Genomic DNA, 24,775 nt, shown 5'->3' on the forward strand with positions numbered 1-24,775 from the left:
CTCTTTAAAACCACAAGTTTAAGTTTAATATAATAAATATTTTCTTTGAATTTTAATCATTTTAGTTTTGTAGCGTAAGCCACAATGTAGTGTAAGTCACTGCCACTTGTTTGTTGTCTGAAGTAATTTTGCCACCAAAATTGTGATGTTTGCTCATTTTTTTCTATACATCGCAAAAACAACAGCTGAAGGAAAAAAAGAGCAAAGAAAGATTAAACGAAAGTAGAAATTTTCAAGCTTTTAAAAATAATTAATCAAAAAATCAAAATAATCAACACAGAGGAAAGAAGAAAAAATGACTATTGAGGAGAAAGAGTTCACGTTCATTTGGAAAAGCCATTGCTAAAGTTAAGAGAAGCCTGGACTGAAGAAAAAATGAAAGCAAAGCTCTTATAAAAAAAATGGCACACCAGTTAGTAATGGAAATGTTGTCATCAACAACCCCTCAACAATCAAGAGTCACAAAAATAAGAGAAGAAATAAAAGTGATTGTTTTTTTTTTTTTCTTTTTTTTGATAAAGATAGCATATCCTATCAGGAACCTGGAGTAAAAGATTTAGTAACCATCAGGCATAAAGATGGCAAGAAAGCAAAAGTACAGAAAATGTATCTGTTCATGACTAAAAATATGCAAGTTTCAAAAATGAAAATGCTGGATGTCAAAATTGGTCTATCTAAATTTTGTGAACTGTGACCAATTCATGTTTGCTTATGTAATTAAAGACCACCTAACTTATGCTTATGTATTTCCCATGAAAACATTAGATTACTTTTGAAGGCAATACGTTTTTTCCAAATTACACTTCAGAATTCATAAAATTGATCATCTGTGAAGAAAGTTGTGATGACTGCTTCTACCAAAATTGTGCTCACTGTGAAAACTTAAAAAATCTGCACAGTATTACTCAAGATTTAGCTGGAAAAAAAAACCTAGAACAGGAGAGCAAATACTTCCAGAGTGGATAACAGATGAGACAAAAAGTCTCAAGGCAAAGCATTTCTTCAACATTGGAAAAAGCTATGGAAAAGTTGAAAAAAAAAAAAAAAGAAAGAAAGAATTGCCACACAGTTCCTGCAACATATTTATATTAAACGCCAACAAGAAACCTTTTTTTACAAGCAAAAGAAAGACATGTCCCCCAAAAACTTTATTATTACATTTCGATTTTAGCGAAAATTATAACTTTTGTTTTCAAGATGAAATTCAATCAGCCCCTTGGGTTTCAAAATCTTATAGTATTTTCACTACAATGGCTTACTTTCTTGATGCAGAAGCATGCAAATCTATACCATTAGTCCCATTTGTGGGAAAAAGGATTGTTAAGTATTTTATTGCACAAATCAGGAAAGAAAATGTCTGCAAGAGAAAGGATTTTTTTTTTTTTTTTTTCATTTGGCCTGAGAACTAAGACATTTCAGATATTGATTTGGATATAAAGGCATAATAAATTTACTTGAACCTGACTTTGATCTACAATTTCGATATACTTTTCTCAATTTTGATTTTTTTTTAAATTTCATTTTGTTTCATTTTATCTGTACATTTTAAGTGTAAGTCATATTACCCTGGTAGTGTAAGTCACACAGAATAATATTTATTAACAAAAGAAAAAAAACACAATCTAGAATCTTTTTGTTTTCACATGTTGATATTCAAAACCTTAGTTATAAAACTGCATTAATAGAATTTTTTTTTAGACAATGTATGAGGAAGAAAACTCAAGTTGAAATGATAGCCAAATAACGCCTTCCTTTCCGGTAGTGTAAGTCACATCATGTCAATTTCATTTGCAAATATTAAAGTAAAATATATGAACACATTTTATGCACTGCTAAAAATAGTACAGTGAAACCTGTGTATAATGATACTGTCTATAATGATAACCTGTCTATAACAATGTTTTTTTTTTTGGCCCCAGCAAAATGTCAGCATGAATAATCAAACTGTCTATAACGATAACCTGTCTATTACGATATTTTTTTAGGTCATTGTAGACAGGTTTTACTGTATATGTACCTAGTAGGCCGAAAGCATTGATAATATTTTAAAAATTGTTAATTTTTTTAGTCAACCATATAGTGTTTGAAATTTTTTCTAATGTAGTGAAAGTTGTGCATGGAAATAGCCATATTGTTCATTTGAAAAAAATAAATAAAATTTTAATGCTGGCAAGTGGAAGAATTTTTAAGGTACAATGCAATCTTATGCTAAAAATCCATTCCTGTCTTCCATTTATATAAAAACTAATTTTAATTAAAAATATATTTCAACTCTTAATTAGTAGTAGTTTAATACTTCACCAATAAATAATCAAAGCATTTTTGTGCAGACGTATTGTTAAGTGAAATTAATTTTTACTTACCTTGTATATATTTTTCACTTTTTGTAAGTGAGTGTTCATTTTCCCCAGTGCAATCAGACTAGTTATAATACCAGAGGTAAATGTATTCAGACCTCCACCGCTCAATAAAACAGAACTGAAATAAATTTACAATAATGTAATTTCATCTGCACAATGCTGTTTCAGTCAAATAAAACAAGAAAGTTACAAAAACTTACAATGTTTGTAACTTTTCAACAGCCCATTTTGGAGCTTCTAACCAACCAATTCTAAGACCAGGACCTAAGATTTTTGAAAATGAAGCATTCGAGATGACATTACCGACATAATCATGATGTGATCTGGAGAAAAGATGTTTTAGAATTTAGATTTAAAAATATGGAAACATTTATAGTTGATAAGTACTATAAATGAAACTGCCGTCGGCAAGTAAAAGGCCGTAACTGCAAATTTTTCATTTTTATGCATTTTTGTCATCTATTTTACATCAGCTTTATTATATAAGCTTGCTAATTTAGTTTCTCTGAAAAAAATGCAATAATAATGCCTAATTCCAACAATTTCCTATTGTTAGTACTGAACCCAGAACGCATTTCTTCAAACACCTCGAAAACTCATTTCAGCAGATACTGCTGTTTACCTACCCACGGCAGAAAACCATGGAACAAGGAATAGATTTTTAAAGCTTTAAGAGGTAAAGATCTAGAATGGGATATTTTTCTGGTCGCCAGTGGTGAGTCAAAGTAAATTTATCAGTTACTACTCCTTTTTTCTAATTGTCAGTTTTTGTTCAAAACAAAAAAAAAAAGAACTAACTTTTGAATTGATACCAAAACATAAAAATTATTAGCTTTGAGAGTGGGTAGAACAAACTGAACTTAGTTCAGGAATTGATATTTGAAGCGCACATCCTTGAACGCAGTCCACTACCAACGATTCAGATTTTGATCTCAAAATTTAAGTTTAAGCTTTTAAAATCATTTAATGAAATAAAAAAAAAAAATTGGCAGTTATTTCTAAGCCTAAAGCGCCCTCTATCAGCATTTTTTGAACTTCAGATTTAAAATTTATTTTCAAGAAAATACTGACATCAACAATAATTCTATTGAAAACCATAAATAAATCGACTAATTTTTCTGTCTTTATAATCATTTAAATTGTAGACCTTAAACTGTAATCACACCTTTCTCCTTTGGAAAACACTTGGGACCCTTAGTTTTTACTTAATATTGTTTGTCTTTATGTGTACTACCATCCCTCAAAGTTTTGCCCAAGAGTTTAAACTTACCCTGTGTACTGCTGTATAACTTAACTGAAAAGTATTTTTATAAATAGACCAGCACTATTTACTAGATAATGTATTGTGGAATGATCCAAGTCATAACAGTAAATAAAGAGAAAAGGGAAAAAAACTGCAATCCCTAAACAAGACAATTTTTTTATAATTCAACGGTAGAAAAACAAGAAATTCTCAATAACTCATTTTGTAAAAAAATGTTGAACTATCTAAGTTCTTTTATGAGAGACAAATTGCATAAAATTTTTAAATGAAAAAATTAAAAAAAAAAAAAAAAAAACTAACTTGTACTGTAATTTATTGGCCAAAAATCAATTAATATAAAGCCACATTTACATCTTTTTAGCATATAAGTTTATGATCAGCTAATATTAGCTTTATGTTTTTAATTTTTATCTGTTTGCTTTTTGAAAAACGTTTGATCACTAAATTAATCATATTTTTTCCATGTATATGAAGCAGAGTATACAAATGTACTTTTGTGCACTGCACAGGGTTTTCTAAAAGTAATTTTCCCTACATAAGAAGCCCTAGCGGTCTGTTGGCTGCACCAATCAAACTAAAATTTTAGATATAAATGCTTGAAGGTATGTGCTCAAGAATGGGATGAATTTAAACAATGCAGTGATCAAGGTTACAGACAAAGTACGAATTTTGAAAGGCACCACTCCTTTTTTTTGTGTGTGAATTAAGTAGTGTATTTAGTGATGGGACGCAAATCATTCCAGAACCCGTATGCTCGAAATTTTTACAGTTTTTTTTTAAATTGAAGAGAGTATTAAACTCATGAAAATGAAATATTTAAAAAAATAAATAAATACAGGATGACAAGAAATAACTTGAACACACATTATACATTATAATTTTAATGCTAATGAAAATATTTAGACCAAACATCAAAAGTAATATGATTACATTATTTTGTCTAGCATATTTACAAATTTTCAAAGTGGCTACATTTAGGTTTAATACAGAGCTTTAAATGTGTCACAAAATTTTCGGTAATGGGCCGCAACTCACTTACTGAATTTCATCTCATTCCTTACATGAGGAGTTCATTAGGGATGCCAAATTTTTATGGGGTTTAGCACACATCCTTGTCTCTAAGACCTTCTTCCATTGTTGAACTGCATCAAAGACCCCTATCTAATGGTTTGGGGTGGGATATGTGCTAGTGGGAAAATTCACTTGTTTTTGTTGATCATGGGATTAAGATTAATCAAGAAACATATCGCGAACGCATTTTCGAAGACATTGTCTTACCTTGGTCGCAAAAGTTCTTTGGAAACAAAAGATGGACCATCCAACAGGATTCCGCACCTGCACACAGAGCTAAAGGCACTCAAGATTGGTGCAAAACACATTTTCCGGACTTCATTACAGCTCAAGAATGGCCACCCTATTCCCCGGATTTGAATCCAATTTATTATTCTGTTTGATCTATTGTGGAGATAAGGGTGTGTGCCAAACCTCAGAAAACTTTGGCATCCCTGAAGAAGTTCTTATACAAAGGCATGGGATAAAGTATCAGTGAGTGAGTTGCGATCCATAGCCGAAATTTTTGTGACACGTTTAAAGCTCTGTATTAAGGCTAAAGATAGCCACTTTGAAAATTTAAATATAGTAGACGAAATAATGTATTCATATTAATTTTGAAGTTTGGTCGTAATATTTTCATTAGCATTAAAGTTGTGATGCATTTTGCATGTCCAAGTTATTTCTTGTCACCCTGTAAATAAATACTCCTTTTTCAAATTATTTAATTCAATAAAAAAATTAATAAGTTTAAAAAATATAAAACCCTAGTAGCCTTTTCGGCCACTAGGGTAGGAAGTCACTAGCTTCCTCTGATTTCCTTATTTAAACTTGAGCATCATCTGCCATGTGATTGGGCGTAATTGCGTAACCACTCTGTTACCACTGATTTTGGGTCCCAATATTTTAACGGTAATCAAACTAAATTAATTATCAATATGCTTAAAATATTTTTCTCACTCGATCTATTTCTTTTCTCCGAACAAAATAAATTGCATTCATTACGCTGAAGCTTTTTTAGCTGCAATGGTTTGGAGGACATTTCTAGCTTTCTGGATATCTTTAGGGAGATATAACTTTCAAAATTTTTTAAAACCCTTTCAATAAAAACTCTGTATTTGTTTGCATTGGTTTTGTACTTGAAAACCTCAGAAAATTGCTAAATAAGTTTTTCTGTTTTTACATAAAAGTTTGCAGAATTTCAGAAATTATAAGAATTGGTACAAGGAGCTTTGAGAATTTTGAAGAAACTTTTTTCCGAACTCATGCGCACCCGCTGAATTCCATCACTGAGTGTATTGGAAAACCACACAGTGCTTTGAAACAATTTGCAAACGACAAAAAATGCTCATTTGCAAATTTGATGAAGGACTGAAGAGACACTTTCTTCAAACAGTCATTTAAAGGTTTATTCCACAAGTAATGCTTTGAAAATGGTGCAGGGGGTGAAACTGTTTGGAGGGTTAAAAATACTGACTTTACTGACCAAAATTTATAAAATACTTACCAATACTGACTAAATACCGACCAAATACTGACTAAAATTAAAAAACTTAACAAGTTTTGGCGTAACAAAAAAGAGTATCATACTTAGTGAAATAGATGCTAGCTTTATCTGCAATGTGCAGCATTATAATATAACATTTATTTGGTACAAAGTTTGACTGGAAGTTGTGAGCTTAGTTTATATATTTAGGTGAGTAATGAATAAAACTGTTTTGAAACTAGGAAAATAAATTAAAAGATCTTCCAACTGGTCAAAATATTATTAAATGATTAAGAGCATTATTTCATTCACAATTTTTTTCTTTGAAAATTCAATGGAAAACACAATTTCAAGAAAGTTTCTGATATCAGGAAATACAAAAAGAAAAAAATCTGTAAATTGTACACTTAACCCTATTAATTTTTAGTTAAAAAATATTTTAGTGAAAACCCAGAGCACATTTAGAAGATTGTTTTAATTACCAATCAGCAAATATTTTTGCACATACAGAAACAACGCTCACTTAAACTGCAAGAACTTATGATAAAAGTTAAAGGCAGCAAAAAAAAAAAAAAAAAAAACATAATTTGTTTTCTCATCTCAGAATTTTACAGAATGTAGTTGTATCATGTCATGTATACCTTACTGTCCTGATATTATCTTCATCATACCGTAAACTTTAGACAAAAATAAGAAATAAAGCATAAAGTGCATCCCAAGAATTTACAGACAATAATTTTATTGAAACCACAGGCTAACTATATGAGTAATCAAGACGAAATAAGCTATGCAAATAACAAATGATGACATTAAAAATATAAAACGATAAAACAACTTTTATGGATCATTTATCTAATTTAAAAAAATATAAATGAAAAAAATGCTGTGCCAAAAATATGAAGACAATCGTTGAAAAACATGATTTTAGTATTGATACTCAAAATTTGCATGCTACAAGGTCATTTACTTGTGACGCACAAGTTTTCTGACATAAAAATGAAGCTGCGTTTTCATATTTAAACGATTGCCAAGATGCCCTGCAATGTGCAGTTCTATAAAAAGAAAATGTTGGAAATCTATCATTATAGAGGGTGTGGATGGAAAGTGGTGGACATTGCAAGTAAAATTGGATGCAGTAGGGTTGGTATTTACCCAATTTTGTCAAAAGATAATAGTTTTGAAGCAAATTTTCATTCTGGAAGACCAAAGGAAATAACCAAAAGACAAGATAGAGAGATGGTAAGATTAGTTTCAACCCAGAGCCTGTCAACACAGTCAATTTGTAAAGAAGTAAGCTTTCTAATGTCAAAATCAACAGTACATCTACAACTGCAGGCAAGTGCATTTCATGTTTATCGTAAAATTCGTCATTGGCCGAAGTTTACAAAACTGCATAAAGATGCGCGTTTTCAGTGAGCCCGAAATAAATGAATGGGACAAATGAATGATTAAGTGTTCTTTTTAGTGATGAAAAAAAAAATTCAATTTAGATGGTCCTGCTGATTGGGCATATTACTGGCACTATATTTGTAAGGAATCCTAAACTTTTTTCAGAAGACAACAAGGGGAAGGTTGACTCATGGTTTAGGGCAAGGGCGCCCATATAGGGGGGGGGGGCAAGGAGGGGCTCGAGCCCCCCTTAGAGATTAGAACTTTCTTGCTTTTAGTAATTTTTTCTTTGCAAAAATGTAAAAACATTTCTTCTCCAGCCATTAATGAATAAGTTATTACAGATGTCAATTATTAATAACTCTAATATGTACTGAAATTGGTTTCCATGGGGAGAAGATCCTGCTAAACCATCGGGAAAATATCTGAGCCCCCCTTAAAATTTTGCATATGGGCGCCCATGGTCTAGGGTTACACTCTCTTTCTATGTAACAACTAATATATCTTTTTTGAAAGGTCGTCAATGTTCCGAAGATTAAAGGAAAACGTTTGAAGAGCAGTTGGAAAATTGCTTGGTGATAACCAATGGATATTCCAACAAGATAACTGCTGTTTCACATGTCTAACTCTACAATGAAGTGGTTTACACAAAAGCAAGTAACTCTTATGGACTGGTCAGCCTTTATTCCTGACCTAAACCCCAATAGCAATCCTCTGGGGAATATTAGCTCAAGATGTATAAGCTAATGGGAGGAAGTTTGCAACAGTTCAAGATTTTAGACTGCAAATTGAACAAAGTTGGTTTTCATTAAAGCCAGAAGTTCTTCAATCTCTTGTTTGAAGTATGCCTGATCGAATTTTTGAAGTTATTAGAAAAAATGGCTTAAAATTTTGAACATTAAAGGAAAATAATGATTTGTCTAAAAACTTTTGGGATTGTAAAATTTAAGTTTATATTTTTATCACAAAGTCTGATTGAGTATTTTTTTAATTTTTTATAAAATATTAATATTGTACTAATATTTTTTATGATTCTAAATTGTTTTTGAATTCGTTACTTCTCTTTTTAACTTGTAAAACATGAAAACTTTGTTGTCTCTAAACTTTTGGGACACTTTAATTAACAGTTGTATAAATTTAAAGATAAAATATCCAGACAATACTCTTATGCAGTGAAAACAGATCATTATAATCTAGTAAATCTGCAAATAAATTGAACTAGTTTATATTGACAGAGGTTAGTATAAAATGTGTTCTTGCGTGTATTTATCATACACACAACAAATTTTGAAATATTGTGGATGTGAGCAATGAGACTGCAGTGTATAAAAATATAGTAATTTTTCTATGATACTTGGGCTTTACTTTTCCTCAGTATTTAAAGCAATTTATTTTGCTGTTTCCAAATATTACTCTTGCATTTATGAACTCAAAGAGAAAGTATAAGGGGATAAAACTGTTCGGAAGGTCAAAAATACTGACTTTAGTGACCAAAATGTATTAAATGCTGATTAAATACTAACAATTTTTTTAAATACTGACTGACTAACTTTAGAATAATAATCAGCAATATCATGTGTTATTAAATGAATTCTTATTTTATTTGTAGTGTATGGCAATGCCTAATTTGTAAATTAAATCTAAAATAAAATTTCAACTAAAAGTTTTAAGTTTAGTTTACATAATTTCTACAGGATGATGAGCAGATACATACTAAAACTTTTAAAAGTTAGGAGTAGGGAAATTTTTTTTAGATGCCAGACAAATTATTATTCAGTTTAAAGAAATATCAAGTGCAACATGGTTTCTGAAAAAAGAAAGAAAGAAAAAAAAAAACTGGTTGTTAAGGTATCTTTTTAGTTGTCCGGGCAAGCCTGGTACCCAGAGCTTGTCAGATCCTCACCATAAGAATGAATTTTTACTGCAACCAGGAAAATACATTAATTTAAAAGATCGTTCAAATGTTCCAAATTTTACTAAGTTATTGAGAATAGTTTTTATCATTAATTACATTACTTTTTCTTTTAATACCACTGTAAAATTCCGAAATAAAAAAACAAGAGACAGAAGGTAAAGTATCTATAAATTGTACATTCAGCGCTGTTCATTTGTTAATTAAAAAAAAAAAAAACAGTATATATTCGTTAGCGTGAAAATAATTGTACCAGCTTCAAAAGCTTTAAGCATTTATGTTTGAAGAAGATGATAAAGACAGATTGAAAGAGAGAAAGAAACTAAAGAGCCTTAAAAGAAAGTCTGACAACTTTTAAGTAAAACCGAGAATGTCTCATGTTCAGAAGACTTATAATTGGAAATAAGAAGTATTGGATAGAAACTAAATTCCCTTGTATCATGATAAATGTATTAACACAATGAAAGTTACGATACATTTAAAACGAAGCATTAAAATATATTTAGTCTTTTTTGAGAATAGTATCCAAAAAATTCTCCTATCCGCTTCTTTCTGTGTTACATTTAAGACAAACACAGCAAAAAAAAAAAAAAAAAAAAAATCAATTTGATGAATCAATTTTTTTGAGAAACCACCCTTTAGTTACCATTTACTGCATAATTAACGGTTGTGTACACATTTAAAAATAAAATATACACACTACTTATGATTCTTATGCAGTGATAATTGACAATTTTAATAGAGGCAAGTACCATATGCTGTGTAACACGATATATGTGCTGTGTAACACGTAGGCTTTCATTGCATTTTTTTTTCTAAATCAAGCAGTGTACCAGAATCTACCAGGGCTACTAGTACAATATCTTGCCCTAAGATAGAGGAGGGGTTCACCTACCATTTGTACTGGTTATCTCCAAATTTTTAATTTTGCCACTTGCATCTCTTTGTTTCTCACTGCCTCAAATAATCAATTTAGTATCAAAAGATAAAGCAAGTTTAATTAGTATTTATTATACATACTTATCATCATGCATAAAAAGACGTCTTGGACAAACAGGTGAATCATCATAATGCAGAAGATTATACACATCATCACAGACAATTGTTGCACCATAATTGCGACATAATTTTATAAGCTTTTTACATCTGTCTAAAAAGAAACAAGGGCTTAGTAACACCAGTATCCTTTATTAATTATTCATCATATGTTACTATTCCAAAGAGAAAAGTTTATGGTTGATGATTCCCCTTTTGGGAAAGTCTTAAATTATATTTTACAAAAAAAATAGTATGGTACATAAAAATTTGAAACAATATGTTTCCACTAATTAACTTTAAATTGCAATTATGCTGAAAAACGTAAAAAGATTTTAAAAAATTTAAAATGATTAAAAAAAACTGAACTGTAACAGCATTACTTTCTAAAATAACAAAGGAAGCAAACTATAACTTTATAAAAATGGCTCCTACAGAACTATTTTCAAGGAAAGCAAAACAGAATTGAGAAATAATTAAAAATTAAGATATTTTTTGGGAACCTGTAATAGGAAGTTTAAACCATGCAATAAACAAAGGTTCTAAATGTTACAATTTTCATTTAAATAAAAGATTATTACAACAGAAGATCTTTAAACCACCAATCTATGAAGCACTATTCTCCATATAATGCGTAACTTCTTGAAAGTAGGTAGTAATATAGTCCAAGCAGATATCATTTATCATGTTTACAAAGTCAGTTCACTGATCTGTGAAATAATCTATGTAACACAAAAATCTAGGAAACTCTTGGGTTCTGAGGTGTGTAGTATAATAATCTACTGAATTGTTTCCCGCCAATTTCCATAACTTTTATGTTAAAATTAAACAAAAAAAAAAAAAAAAATAGGGAGAGGGGTGCTTAAGAATATTGCAGGGAGGCGCATCGAAGTCTATGCACGTTACTGTTTTCAGGTAATGTAGAGCAAAACTTATTTAGCAGACATAATATTGAAAGAGAATGTTCCATTTACAAATATGCATTTTATTACAGTACAACTTCAATTAAAAGATACTCCAATTAATGATTTCCTCACTCTAGTGATACATTTCACTGGTCCGGATTTAACTGCATTGAATGATATGCTCCTTGATTTAAGGATAACTTTTTTCCGTCTCTTTATAAGGGTTAAATCAGGGTTACACTGCCGTGCTAAGCACAGATGTGATATCTGCACATTTTGTCAAAATTGAGTTATTGTTACCGGGTGGTCATTAGTAATTTATTTTACCTAAATCTCAAGTTTTTTGGTGATTTATGAACGCAAAATATTAAAAAAAGCTATAGCAGAAAAATGGTATCTGCATATTTTGCGCAGTTTGCTAAGGCAATTTGAAAGTAAGTGACAAAAACTAAGCCTTTAATGTGTTATCTGAGCAGTTACTTTTTTTTTCCCTTAGTAATTATGTAAATACAACTTTTATACCTTAGTAAAGCAGCATATTTAATAATGTAGCAGTTTACTGTAACATAATACTAAAATCGGTTTACCTTTGAATAGTTGATATAGGTTGGTAATATTTAATAATGTAGCAGTTTACTGTAACAGAATACTAAAATCGGTTTACCTTTGAATAGTTGATATAGGTTGGTAATAAAAACTAATACAACTTTGTTCAAGCAAATATATTCAGCTTTTTCTATTTAAATTTTCATTTAAAATTCAAATTCTTAAAAATGAAATGCATGTAAAATATTCATAATCTAATTCTTAATGCAAAAACAAAAACATTTCATTCTACGGACAATTATATTTTTGTTTAAGTATCTTTTGCTGTCAAAATTATCTTAGTGCTCAATAAATATGAATCTAAAAAATAAAACATCATAAATGATAGCATCAACACATTATTTGAATATAAAAAACAGAAAATTATTTCTGTTCACAGTTTTAAACGTCCAACTTTAAAAAATGGTATTTTTCAGAAGGCAGATTATGTTAGATTTGTTTTAACAAAATAAAGCGACAGCAAAATCTAACTAAAGGATTAAAGCAGATGTTTTCATTATTATTTAATGATACATTAAGCACATTTTACATAGCCATTTTTGGTATGTGTGCAGATACCCCTAAAAATGACTAAGAGTCACTTACGGTAAAATTAACCTACTATATAAAAAGGTTTTGAAGAGAAAATTTGTCGTAACTACATTCATTGATTTCAAATAAAGACTTGCACAAAAATAAGCTCTTACCTAGGTTAAATAATTTACTTACAAAGCGACTACCATGAGTTGAACATTTAATTAAGTCACAAATCAAAGAAACGAGTTGAAAAACTTCAATCCTCAATTTTTCATTTTGAGCTCTGCAGATACCACATTTGTGCTTAGCACAGCAGTGCACTGTATTTTAGAGATACCAAAAAATTTCAAGGACAAATTAAAGTTGAAATCTTTTAATTTCTGCAACATAGGCAAGATTCTTTTTTTCTTTTTTTTAAAAAAAAATCAAGCCTTTTTCTAAATGGCATGCTAATGAAGTACTCTCAGTTGCTATAAAAATGTATCAGTGTCTACAACAATAACAAACCAAATATTTTAAGGGACCCAGTGGCGTAGTAACGGGGGCAGCTAAGTTGCTTAAGCCCCTCCCAGAAGCATGAAGACGAACCCCATTGATCAAAGAGAGCCTAAAATTGCATTTTTTTGCCCTTGAGTTTTCCAACATTCTCAAGGGCAAAACTCGAGTTTTCCAACTTGAGTTCTGAGAGAGAGAACTCAATCTCATATTCCCATCATAATTTCCCCAAAGAAAACTTTAATTTTTTTCAAAGACTTTAAATTCAAAAATTTTTCGAGAGATAGCTACCTAACCTCTCCTTTTCCTAAACTGGTACTAATATAACCTAAAGTGAGTTTTAGGAACTTTATTTTCAAAGTACTTCCAGCACAGAACTTCCACATTTCCCTCCTTTGTGTATCATCTCCAAAAGATAGCTGCAAAATCTTTTACATCAGAGAACTCCCGAATCTTCCATCCTGTACCCCTTTGCACACCAAAAATAATTTACAATTGTATTTTTAGATCTTCTATGTCAAACATTGTTTTAGGAGAACCCTTGAAATCACGAAACATAGCATGAAAATGTATTTTTTCTGCTTCAATTTCGAAGCATTACCGAGACTACCCCCCACCCCCTCTATCTCCTAATATCTCAGCAAATAATCTATATTTGCGTTTCGATAACTTCAATATCATCTGGGCAGAGCCCCAGACTCTGATCTTCTTCTCCTAATACTATCAAAGATAGCCAAAAATGCGTTTTTAAGACTTAAATTTCAAAAAATTTCCGGTTCAGAGCCCCCTAACCCCACTTTCACGTCACCACAATTTCACAAATCTTCAATTTTTAAATAAATTTCGGAATCTAGAAATTTTAATTTAGCAATGTTCTCCAGGGGGAAAGTCTCCTCATCTTCTCTTAACACCCCCTAAAATGTCATTTTTAAGGCTTCACTTCCAAAATTTTTCGTGGCAGTTCTCATGAAACGCCCACCTTCATCTATTCTCTGAAGGCACTAAGGGCTTCCTGAAATTAGGTTTTTTCAGTGACTTTTAATGTTTTGTAGACTTGTAACTTTTATTTTGGGGAAGGGCCTTTTGAAATGTCATTGATTTTGCCTTTGACTTCACTTATTGGAGCTCCTCGTGAAACTTCTAGCCCCTCCCAGGAAACAATCCTGGGTGCGCCTCTGAAGGGACCACATCCCCCACTACAGCATTGCCCCACAACATATTGAAGACATTTAATCATTGTAATCCTATAAGACTCTAGATTGTCTTTGAGTCCCCAACATCTCCTGAACTCTCCCTTGTTGAACTAGAAACAAAACACTTTGTACACAAAAAAGAAACGTAGCTACTATCATAAAAAATTCTTAATGTGAGTCACAGTTTTAAGGAAACCACTGTACATCAATTACCAACTGTTCAAATACAAAAGGTCAAATACAAAAAGTGACTACTATTTTGCTTTTAAAAATTAACATAAAACTTGAAAGAACAAATAACTGACATACCTTTTGGAAGCACTGAGCCAGTTGGATTATTAAACACAGGAATAAGATAAACTAAAGCCTTCAACGGTAGATTCAAGCTTGAAGATGGAGCGGGAGAGTCAGGAAAGCAACTGATAAGTTTCTGATTAAGATCTTCAATTATGATTCCATCGTCATCAGCATTAACTGAAAACATTAACAGTTGGTCTCTGAAACATTACAAGCAAGGAAATGCAATTAAATACACTATCTCTTTTGTTCCAAAGCAAAATGCTAGTGTTGTTCCTGTAAAGGCAGTTAAAGAAGAAAAATACTTTTCACAATGCAGCATTCGGTTTGTCTCCTTTTGTGTTTACTTACTCTTTTAGCATTTTTGCTACATTTTCAAAATATTAGCCAAACTACTCTAAAACATCTAGAGGAGCAACTAAATGAAAAGAGGTAAACTAAGCAAAGCTTTGATAAAAAGCTTAAGTAAATCCATTTCTGGTTTCAAACACAATAGATATTACACATATAGAATAAGAACAGTATAATAAAAACTTGATGAATTGAAACCTAAAAAAATATAAATTGTCACACAAGATACTGTTAGCAACTTTCCCACAGGCAAAATTCAAAAGATATGAACTGCCATCAACCAAATTTCTCATTTGATCAGGGGCGTGCACAAGGGGGGGGGGGGGGAGAAGAGACACCTGTTGGCCTGGGCCCGAGTCTGAAGAGGGCCCAATATTTTTAAAACTAGGAGTGAAATATGGGGTAAACAATATGGCTAGAAGGCAAAATGTCATTTATGCCAGGCTCCAAAATTTCTGTGCATGTCCCTGCATTTGATTAAGTTCTTAATTATTTCAACTACACTTTTTTAGTGGTTTAAATGTCTGAATGCAAAGTATATCTCTTCCATAAAATAAAAAGCAAACTACAGTTGGTTATGTAAACAATATGAAATTTCTCCCCTCAGTAAGATCTAAATGTTTCAATCTTTTAACAAGAAAATTTTAAAATCAAATTCATTTTCCAACACTTAAGCACACAATTATAGGGAGAACAAAATGTAAAGCTGAATTTTTATGAAAAACTTCTGATATAAAGTTTGAAAGCTAAAAATTAACACATGTCTAAAAATCTGTTATTTTTATATTTCGGTACAAAATGCTTTATTTCATTTTTTCTTTTTCAAGTAAAGAGAGAAAAGGAGGAAAGAGAAAAACACTCACAATAAAAGATAATGATAAATTAATCAAGAAGGACATAGTGAACAAATTCAAAGAATTTAATGATCTATATTTCTAATCAAATCATTATAAAAATTCCCTCCCCCTTTTTCCAGAGGGAGAGGAATGTAGATTTAATGACATTACTTCTAAAAGTTTAAGCTGAAAGAATATCTATGTTCACATGTTCATCTACTTACCTGTATAAAATTTTTTAAAAAGAATAAGAAAAATTACCTGGAATAATGGACATTCCAAATTCTGAAAAAATTTTAAGAGCTACAAAGTAAGATGGATCTTCAATAAAGACAGGAGTACCAGGAGGAAATAAACGACTCAAAAGCAACCATAACCCACTAGAAGCACCACCAGTCAAAAATATATCCTCGCTAAATGTAACACAGAATGAAAATACAATAAATTTCAAGTCCAAAATTAAATAAATAAATAAATAATTATTACATACTAATAATGAAGCAGAAAATATGTCTGTAGGTACATTTGTAGGTTTGCACTTTGGGTGGGTGCATTTTTAGACACTTTGAAGTGGTTCTTTAATTTTGTCCTCTTCTATTCCAGTTTTAAACAATTGTTTACTTTTGCATTTTTTACATAAAAAATAAAGTTGCCTAATCTCTATATGTTGGTAATTTAAAATTTGGTTAGAATGGTATAGATCAGGGCTTCTCAAACGTTTCCGACTCGGCAAAAAAAAAAAAAAAAACCTAGGCAGATATTTTTTTGAAAAACACTTTAAAAATCCATCAAAACCCCTGATTGAGTGGGTTTTGGGATTTTTATTAGAGATCACTGAAATTTTCAGACTTTTAAGCACATTTTATAAGTGCATCATTTTTGATAAATATTTCTTAGAAATATCTTTTCAGTCCATTAATTTTCCTCACTAAAATTTTATTGAACAGAGGAAGAAAGATATAAGTCATCAAAAAAATATTATGTCAGTTTTTATACAGTATTCCATTTTTCAAAATTATACATTTATTTTAAAATTCTTATCTCTTAATAAGCTATGTAATACTGCAGACATATCATTGAAAAGTAGAGTCTATCAGGAAAATATATAGTTTGGGTATTCTATTCATAAATTTATTTTACAAACAAGAATATATTTAAGAATCACTCTCAGTACTTTAACAAAGTATTTAAAATAGATAGTTAGCACAATGTTTAGTTTTAAAATTTATTCAAGTAACTATCAATTAAATATGGGATTAACTGCTATGCTTTGAGAGTATATTAAAGTATGTATTATTCCCAAACAGAATTATTTTTTGAAGGATTTGGTTAGCTCGAAAAAAAAAAAAAAAAACCAGTGTTACGCAAGGGACATTTTTTTGCCCATCTCCTTAATATGCAACTTTAGATTAATGTTGCTAGACATCTCTGTAGGCATTATGTTCAATGAATACAGATAAAAAATTGCAAATGTTACAACACAAATAGCATCACTTATTCTAGTTATCTGTTCTTACCTATTTACAGGATCCCCATATTCTTCTGATAAAAATTTAGCTAAAAAACTTCTGAATTGCCAATTGCCCTTTTCTTCCCCATATTGGAAAAGTTGAGCATCTCCTTCTAATTCACTTTGCTATATAAAACAATTTTTCTAAAAAATTCATATTTAAATCTGAAGTATTACAAGTATGCGTTAAGAATTCAGAATTTTAAATATTGCTTGATTTTTACATAGAGATAACATAGAACAAAATTGTGATTACAAAAAAATTGGAAAAATATATTGCATACACAGTACAAATGATATCAACACATGTGATGAACAGATACAAGAAGGTTACAAGGAATCCATTAATCAAGTTAAATAAGTGATGAGTTTTGGGCTTGCATTAGCAAGTAGTATTTTGCATTCATTATTTAGTATTTGGTTTATTTTACACAAGAGTATTGACAAACTTTTAAAATTTTATTACTTAAAAGTGATCCACTGGACTTGTCTATTCTTAATGTCCCAAAATTAAAGTGTATATTTTTGAAGCAACTTCTTATTCTATAAACCTTTCAAACATCTACTTTTGCACAGAGAGCATTGGTCTGATAAAGAGATATTTTACTCTATTGAGGGATGAGAATAGCTGATCAGCAAAATGGTTTCCCAAAAACTACCTAAATAAAACACCAGGGGTGCAAGAAATCTTTTTATAGCTACCATTTCCCTTCCCCAAAATTTTACAATATATTAGTGGCTTCTGACAAAAATTATTCTGTAAACTATATATAGAGAATTTTGGAACAGAAATTTCATCTTGAATAAACTTAAATTATTTAATAGTCAATAAATAGTTAATGGAAATAGAAAGAATGTTGATGCAAAAAGGATACATGTGAAAAAAATACAAAATTTTTTTTTTTTAAAGAAAATTTTATGAACAAATAATTTTAGAATTATATTACCAATAACTTACAATACTAAATAATTAAATTAACTAACATGACTACCAAAATTTTCAGGCAACCTAAAACTAATGATTTTTTTCTTTTTTTTTTTTTTTTAATTTCAGTAACTTATGGCAATTTTTGGTTACTGTGTAATTTTTTCACAGTATTAAAATTTTCTGATTTTATTAGATTGCTATTATAGGCATCCTTAGCCAATTTTAATTTTTAACATCTCTTAAAAATTAAGATAGACAATTATAAAAATCAATAATGATTTTTACGAACTGGGATGCAAATAGATTAAAAATTTTGAGTCGACGCTGCAAAGTGATGATCATACAAGTCCGCTAATACCAGGGTTTGAAAATATCATGATATTTTCGACAATATCCAATATTTTGATATATATCGGATATTTTGACACCTATCTGATGTTTTCCATCAGCACAAAGTCTTCAAAATGGTAAATGAATCTTCAAATCACTCTTTACTTTCTTAAACATTGTTATTACAATATGTAGACTTAAAATTAACGCTTCTTCCATTATTTATACGTAATATTTCATTTAAATTTTTTATCAATGTTAATGTAGTTCAATTAGTATTAGGTGTTGTACTCATTTTTCTTTAGTTAGACGCTTTTACATAGTTATATGATTCAGAAATAAAACATATACTTTAGTCGGTGCACAGTCATAAGACATTTTCTTTTTTTGACCAACATGTAATCACACTTTTAATATGAATTAAAATTGTTACATTACTAATGATTTTATCAGAATATAAAATAAAAAAGGAATATTTGATTACTTTGCTGTATTAATGATGTATTAATACATCATAAAAATATAATGCAGAACTTTTTAATTATGTATAATAATGAATGAACAATATTACTATGATTAACATAATTTTTATATTGAAAATACCGTAGTTGAGAAAATAAATATCGGAAATATCAAGATATTATGATATTTTCAAAAGAAATATTGGATATATAGTGATATATATCGACTGATATATATCGGTGAACCCTGGCTAATACATTTTATAAAGTATAATAAATGTTGAAAATAATGATAAACACAATATTAGTGTTGTCAATAGTCATAGTTACATGATAAATAAAAGTGAGCTTTACAATAAGCTAATGTAATTAGATCTGACAATGTGTAAAATCAGTACGGATGTGTAAAAACAGCTATAATGCGTAAACTTTATATGTAATCCTTAAAAGTTGGAGTGTGAAACGTTTGTTGTGAATTGTTTTACTGGTGTGATACGCTTTCAATCGTGAAGAATGGATCATGAAATCCTTTTCGTAAAAAACTAGATGGCACAAATTTCTGGACATACTCTGCACTTGTGTAAAACACCAGTTAAATTTATGCCACACAGGGTTCACATTCTATTTGGATAAAAAAATTCCAAGATTTTTCCAAGACTTTTTCATGACTTCAATAAAAATTTTCATGACCTTGTTCACGAAGAGAATAGCACTATTTAATCTCAAACTTGCTAATTTTTGGAAATGAGCTTTAGCAAAATGTCTACATGAATGCCACAGCCTCATTGAAGCACTTACTCGTAATGTAAAAAATATAAGTGCACTTAAAATACTAAACTATTCTTATTTGTCTTCATCATTTAAATTTAAGTAAAGCAAAAATGCAGTGAAAGAAAAATTATGTTGCTTAAATGTCTTTTTTCTTTTTTTATAAACAGGCAGAATGATAATGAATGGGACAAAGATTGAATGAGTCATCACTAAGTTTCAATAAACTTGCTTCAAAAGTTGCCTTTCAGTGTCAACAGTGCATTTAATCATCCATCTAAATTTACAGCATTTTGGTTCTTTAAAGTAAAGCCACATAGTTTAGTTCTTTATGTTTCTAAACCAGATATTTTTTTGAAAAAACCATTCAGTAATGAACCAATCTTCTGATTCAAAAGTACTTGTTTTGTTTACTTATTTGCACATTTTCAAATGCATATAAATTAATAGATTCAGAAATTCCGGAACAAGTGTAATTTCTGACATTGAACGCAGCAGTGGGTCTCATGGAATAGTTTTGCGGGCCGTATGTTGTGCACTACTGTTTTAGAGTATTAGAATAGATCTAAATTCGTCAACAAATTAAGATAAACTCTGATAAATTTAATAACAAAGTTCTTATGAGTGATGGAATTGAACTTGGATGCAATTGAATTGCTTTTTTTTGAGTGAGCGTAGCAAAACCAAGAACGTGCAAGTTTGCTACTACAGAATATAAAACAGAATAAGTGTTGAAAATAACAGTAATTCAAAAGAAGAGATGTCCAAATAGTAAAATCACATCGCAAAAAAGGCAAGCGGCTGCGACAGAAGTGGATACAATGATTTTTCAAAATTCAGATTTGATTTTGGGATCGTTCAATTTGCCACTTTTAATAGCTTTTATGTGCTGTACTGTTAAATCACTCAAGATTTCTAATGCTCTTTTAGTTACTGTTACTTTATCTCTGTCCAGGACATTTTTCCATGACTTGAAATAAATTTCCATGACTTTCAATAGAAATTTCAACTTTCCATGACTTCTTCAGGTCTGAAATTCACTTATTTCTTTTCCATGACTTTCCAGGATTTCCATGACCCGTACGAACCCTGGCCACATTAAGTGCTGCACTATTGAACGACTTTCTGAAGATGAGTACCAAGATACTCATTTAGTACATAAAACAAAAAAACTTGACTTTTTAGGTGAAAATCTGAGATGGTGGGTTTCAAAATTTAAAAATAAAATAAAGTAGAAATCTTTCAAACAGAAAATTTAACTGTTCCATCACACTTATCCAAATCCGAAAATATGCTTACCATACGATGTGTTGTAGCTGCTTCTATGATAGGAGGTAACATCCGAAGAAGTTCTGTGCCTGGAGCTCCTGCATTCAAATGAACTGCATCATTTTTGTAATAACCAGATTTTTCAAATTGGCTAAAAAATCTTACAGACTCTGGCTCAGAATCGCTATGTTCTCCCATCTGAAACACATAATGCTTGAATTAATGCATTGTTTTTTAAACCATAGCATATAGAAATAAGTATGCATTACACAAGTATACTAAAATCAATAAGCATTGAATATGTTTAAGCCGGGCTGATGAGTGCTAATAAGCACGAAACTGCAGTCCTCGGCTGGAAATGACTGAGCTGGAGGTGTATTTCACGTATTTTTGCTTTAGCCCTGGCTAAGGGGCGGTAATTTACTGAATATACCTTGCCTCGCGTTCAATCTTCGAGTTGAACCGAACCATTGCTTCGGTCACTCGTCTGGTCTGCTAATTCTATATTAGCTACCAGTTTGTTTCGCACTCTTGGCTTCCTTAAATGATTTTCCATCTCCAGCTCAGTCACTTTCCTATGCCGGGCTGATGAGTGCTAATAAGCATGAAACTGCAGTCCTCCGCTGGAAATGACTGAGCTGGCTGTGTATTTCACATATATAAGGGTTTTCAGAGTTTGGAAAATCTAGCCTTGTGTTAGTTTTCTTGGGATGGGGAGGAGGAGTGATTTCAGCTGGAGCAGGGAATCACCAATGGAAGATCACTGTGACTTCCAAAAAAAATTCCTTATTCGGAACATTTCGTCCGATGATTCGAAAAAATTGGAGACACTATTGCAATTAATCAGTCATATAATTATTATTTTTATTTTTAAAAATGTTTAATTCATTTTCTCATAAGATGCAGGTATATGTGTATACTCATATTTTATCATTCAGTAAAATTCAGAGTTTCATTCTGTAAACTGAGAAGTTGGGTTGGACTGAAGTTCAGGGTTCTTATTCTAAAATGAAATCAAAATAAAGTACTTTAAAGCATCTTATTTGTTTTCAATAAGGGTGTTTTAGGGTTCTTGGTAATTCATAAGATTTTTCTACTTTGGGGGCTATTGGGATTCATACCTGATTCCTGGAGATACCAGTAACAATTAGGTAAATGCAAAAACAATTCAATTTCAAGAAAATTAAATGAAAAAATAGGGTTAGTGTTAAGACATATGAAGAGCATTACAAAATTTAAGCCTAATGCAGGATTGTCAACCTGAAACAAATGATTTGAGAAAGATTAATGGTGGATTCTAGTATTTTAAAATTTGGTACAGCATTTTCATTTTGTGTACTAAAAATTTTTAAAAAAGGTCACATATCTACAGTTTTATTTGTATTTTGAAATAATACAAATACAAATACAAAAGTGACGACCAGCAACTTAAAACACTAGCATAAAAATAATTATCTGCATTTAATTAATAAAACATTACAAAACTAAGACACACTCAGAGTAAAAAAAATGCCGATTGATTTTCCATAGTATCTAGATATATGTCATTATAATGTCAAAATAGGAAAATATAATACAAATAGAAAAGACTGAATAATAAATCAAAAAAGTTTTGAAGTTAGTTAAAAGGTCTAGAACTTTTAATTATTATTAAAAAATATAATATTTAAAAGGAACCAAAAAGAAAAATATGTGCATTAGCAAAAATCCTAACAGAAACAACACATTAGAAAAGAGGGTGATTTTTGTGATTACATAAAATGGTTTAATGAATTTTTGGTGAAAAATATGAAGCAAACTAATTTTTTTATGAAGTTTCTATAATGTAGAGAAAGTCTGCAAAATGTAGAATAGCAGTCCTGCTAATGCATAACAGCTGGAAAGTGTGCAATTATCCAAGTAATTGTTCAATTCCATTAAAATAAGAAAAAGAACCAGTAGTTTTTCTAAGCAATTAAAAAGATACAATCAGTTTTAGTTTTTGAAAGAAAACGAATGAAAATAGAAAACAGGAGCTGAGAAGTCTTTAAAATCCATAATTTTTTTTTGGGGGGGGGGGGATTTAAGTCAAAGCACAAATAAAAATGGACATTTTTTCTTAGAAATTCATTAAACTTTCAAATTTTGGCAAAAGAAATAAACATTGGGCTTCAGAGCCCAATTAAAGAAAGAGAGAGAGATGATTGAGAAAAACAGAATTTTTCATTTTTTAAGGACTTCAAACAATAAACTAGTATGTTGTGGACATTAAGAAATTTTCTTCTATATCTTTCTTTTGAATTCTGATCCCTCCTCATAGTTTGATGAGAAAGCAATATTCCCAGAAAAAATAAATTATACACATAAAAACTTGAGGACCATCCTAATTTTCGAATTATCGCAAAAGCAAAGCAAGGAGCGAAAATTGAAAGTTGTTTTAAAAGCCTTGCATGAACTAAGTACAAATATTTTATTTGTTAACAAACATAAGATGGCAACAATTAAATATTTTAAATCAATGAGATAATGTTTTCGATCATTTCCCAACAATTAAAATCACTCAAACGATAGTCTATTACAATCTTTCATATTTTTATTTTCACAAAAAAAAAAAAAAAACAGTCCCCCTTTGGAGCGATTGGTAAAAAATTGAATCAACGCCTGTTTACATATAGGTTCACATTATTCCTAATTTCATCCAGAAAACAAGAAAAAGTTCCATTGTACCACTTCTTTTCACATTCAGCTATTGACCTGAAAATAAAATCAGCTGTTGTACCTTCTAAGGGCTATTGTAAATAAATTTTTGTTTGACTCTGTTCATTATTTCTTGAGATATAGCAGTCACAAGTGACAACAAAAAAAGGTTCTATAGCTAGTATACATTTTTCAGAAATGGTCAAAACGAACTCGGCACACCTCAAAACGTTCGAATCTGTCAAAATTCTAAAATTTGCACAAATACAAATCCAATCCTTTTTTTCTATATATTAGATATAGAAGAAAGTGATAAAAGTAAAGCACCATTCCAAAATAATTAAGAGTTTTTGCTCGAAATTAAGCACACATCAAAGGGCTTTTTGTAAGAGGTCACTGAAATAAAGCACTTTTTAGGACCCGTGGGAACCTAGTCATTTCTTTTTGATAAACAGCAACATAATAAAGAATGTTTGACAATTTTTTTTTCTTCAGTATAAAGGATAAAGGACTAGAGTAGCTGATCCCAATCACTGTTGTTGGTTCGATTTCAGCCATGTGTACAACTGTTTTATGATTTTAGAAGGAACTAAAAAAGAACACATTAATGTTGTAAAGTGTATTATTATTCGGTGCAGATGCAATATACTGCCGTGTTAAGCACAAAAGTGGTATCTGCACTTTTTGTCAAAATTGAGTTATTGTCACCAAATGGTTCTTTGTCACATATTTTATCCAAATACAATGTTTTATGGCCATTTGTCGATGGGAAGTATTTTTCAAAAAATTCTAAAAAAATTTCATCTGAATCAAATACATGGGGCCACACAACTTTAAACAGGAATTTCTCATTTTGAACTCAGCTGCAGATACCACTTTTGCGCTTAGCACCGGCAGTATACACCCCCCCCCCCCATTTGATTTTTTGCACAAAATAAAAATATTTTTCTCACCAATGAGGCGATAATCTTTTAAGCATGGTATCCCTGGCGAAATTAACCTGTGTTTGGCAACACGAAGGCAATCTTAGATCTGTTCAAACTTGTTTACTTGTTACCAGTTTCACAAAGGAGAGATTCTTGTTTTTTCGTGCAATATACCTTACAAGAAAGCTTATTTTGTGTTAGTTTAAATTCAG

The 24,775-nt window shown here is 30.4% G+C and overlaps 1 protein-coding gene across 1 annotated transcript in view; it reads right to left on the minus strand.

Moving 5' to 3' along the window:
* Positions 1–24,775, minus strand: part of LOC129234600 (2-aminoadipate transaminase-like) — a 43,268-nt gene that overhangs the window by 12,150 nt on the left and 6,343 nt on the right. Inside the window, exons 2-8 of the mRNA XM_054868624.1 lie at positions 20,992–21,159; positions 17,213–17,331; positions 15,957–16,108; positions 14,521–14,685; positions 10,482–10,611; positions 2,561–2,683; positions 2,364–2,478 (exon numbers count right to left, since the gene is read on the minus strand). Coding sequence (XP_054724599.1) covers positions 2,364–2,478; positions 2,561–2,683; positions 10,482–10,611; positions 14,521–14,685; positions 15,957–16,108; positions 17,213–17,331; positions 20,992–21,159 — 972 coding nt within the window. The remainder of the gene's footprint in view (positions 1–2,363; positions 2,479–2,560; positions 2,684–10,481; positions 10,612–14,520; positions 14,686–15,956; positions 16,109–17,212; positions 17,332–20,991; positions 21,160–24,775) is intronic.

The sequence above is a fragment of the Uloborus diversus genome, chromosome 1 (assembly GCF_026930045.1).
Source record: "Uloborus diversus isolate 005 chromosome 1, Udiv.v.3.1, whole genome shotgun sequence".
Classification (NCBI taxonomy): domain Eukaryota; kingdom Metazoa; phylum Arthropoda; class Arachnida; order Araneae; family Uloboridae; genus Uloborus; species Uloborus diversus.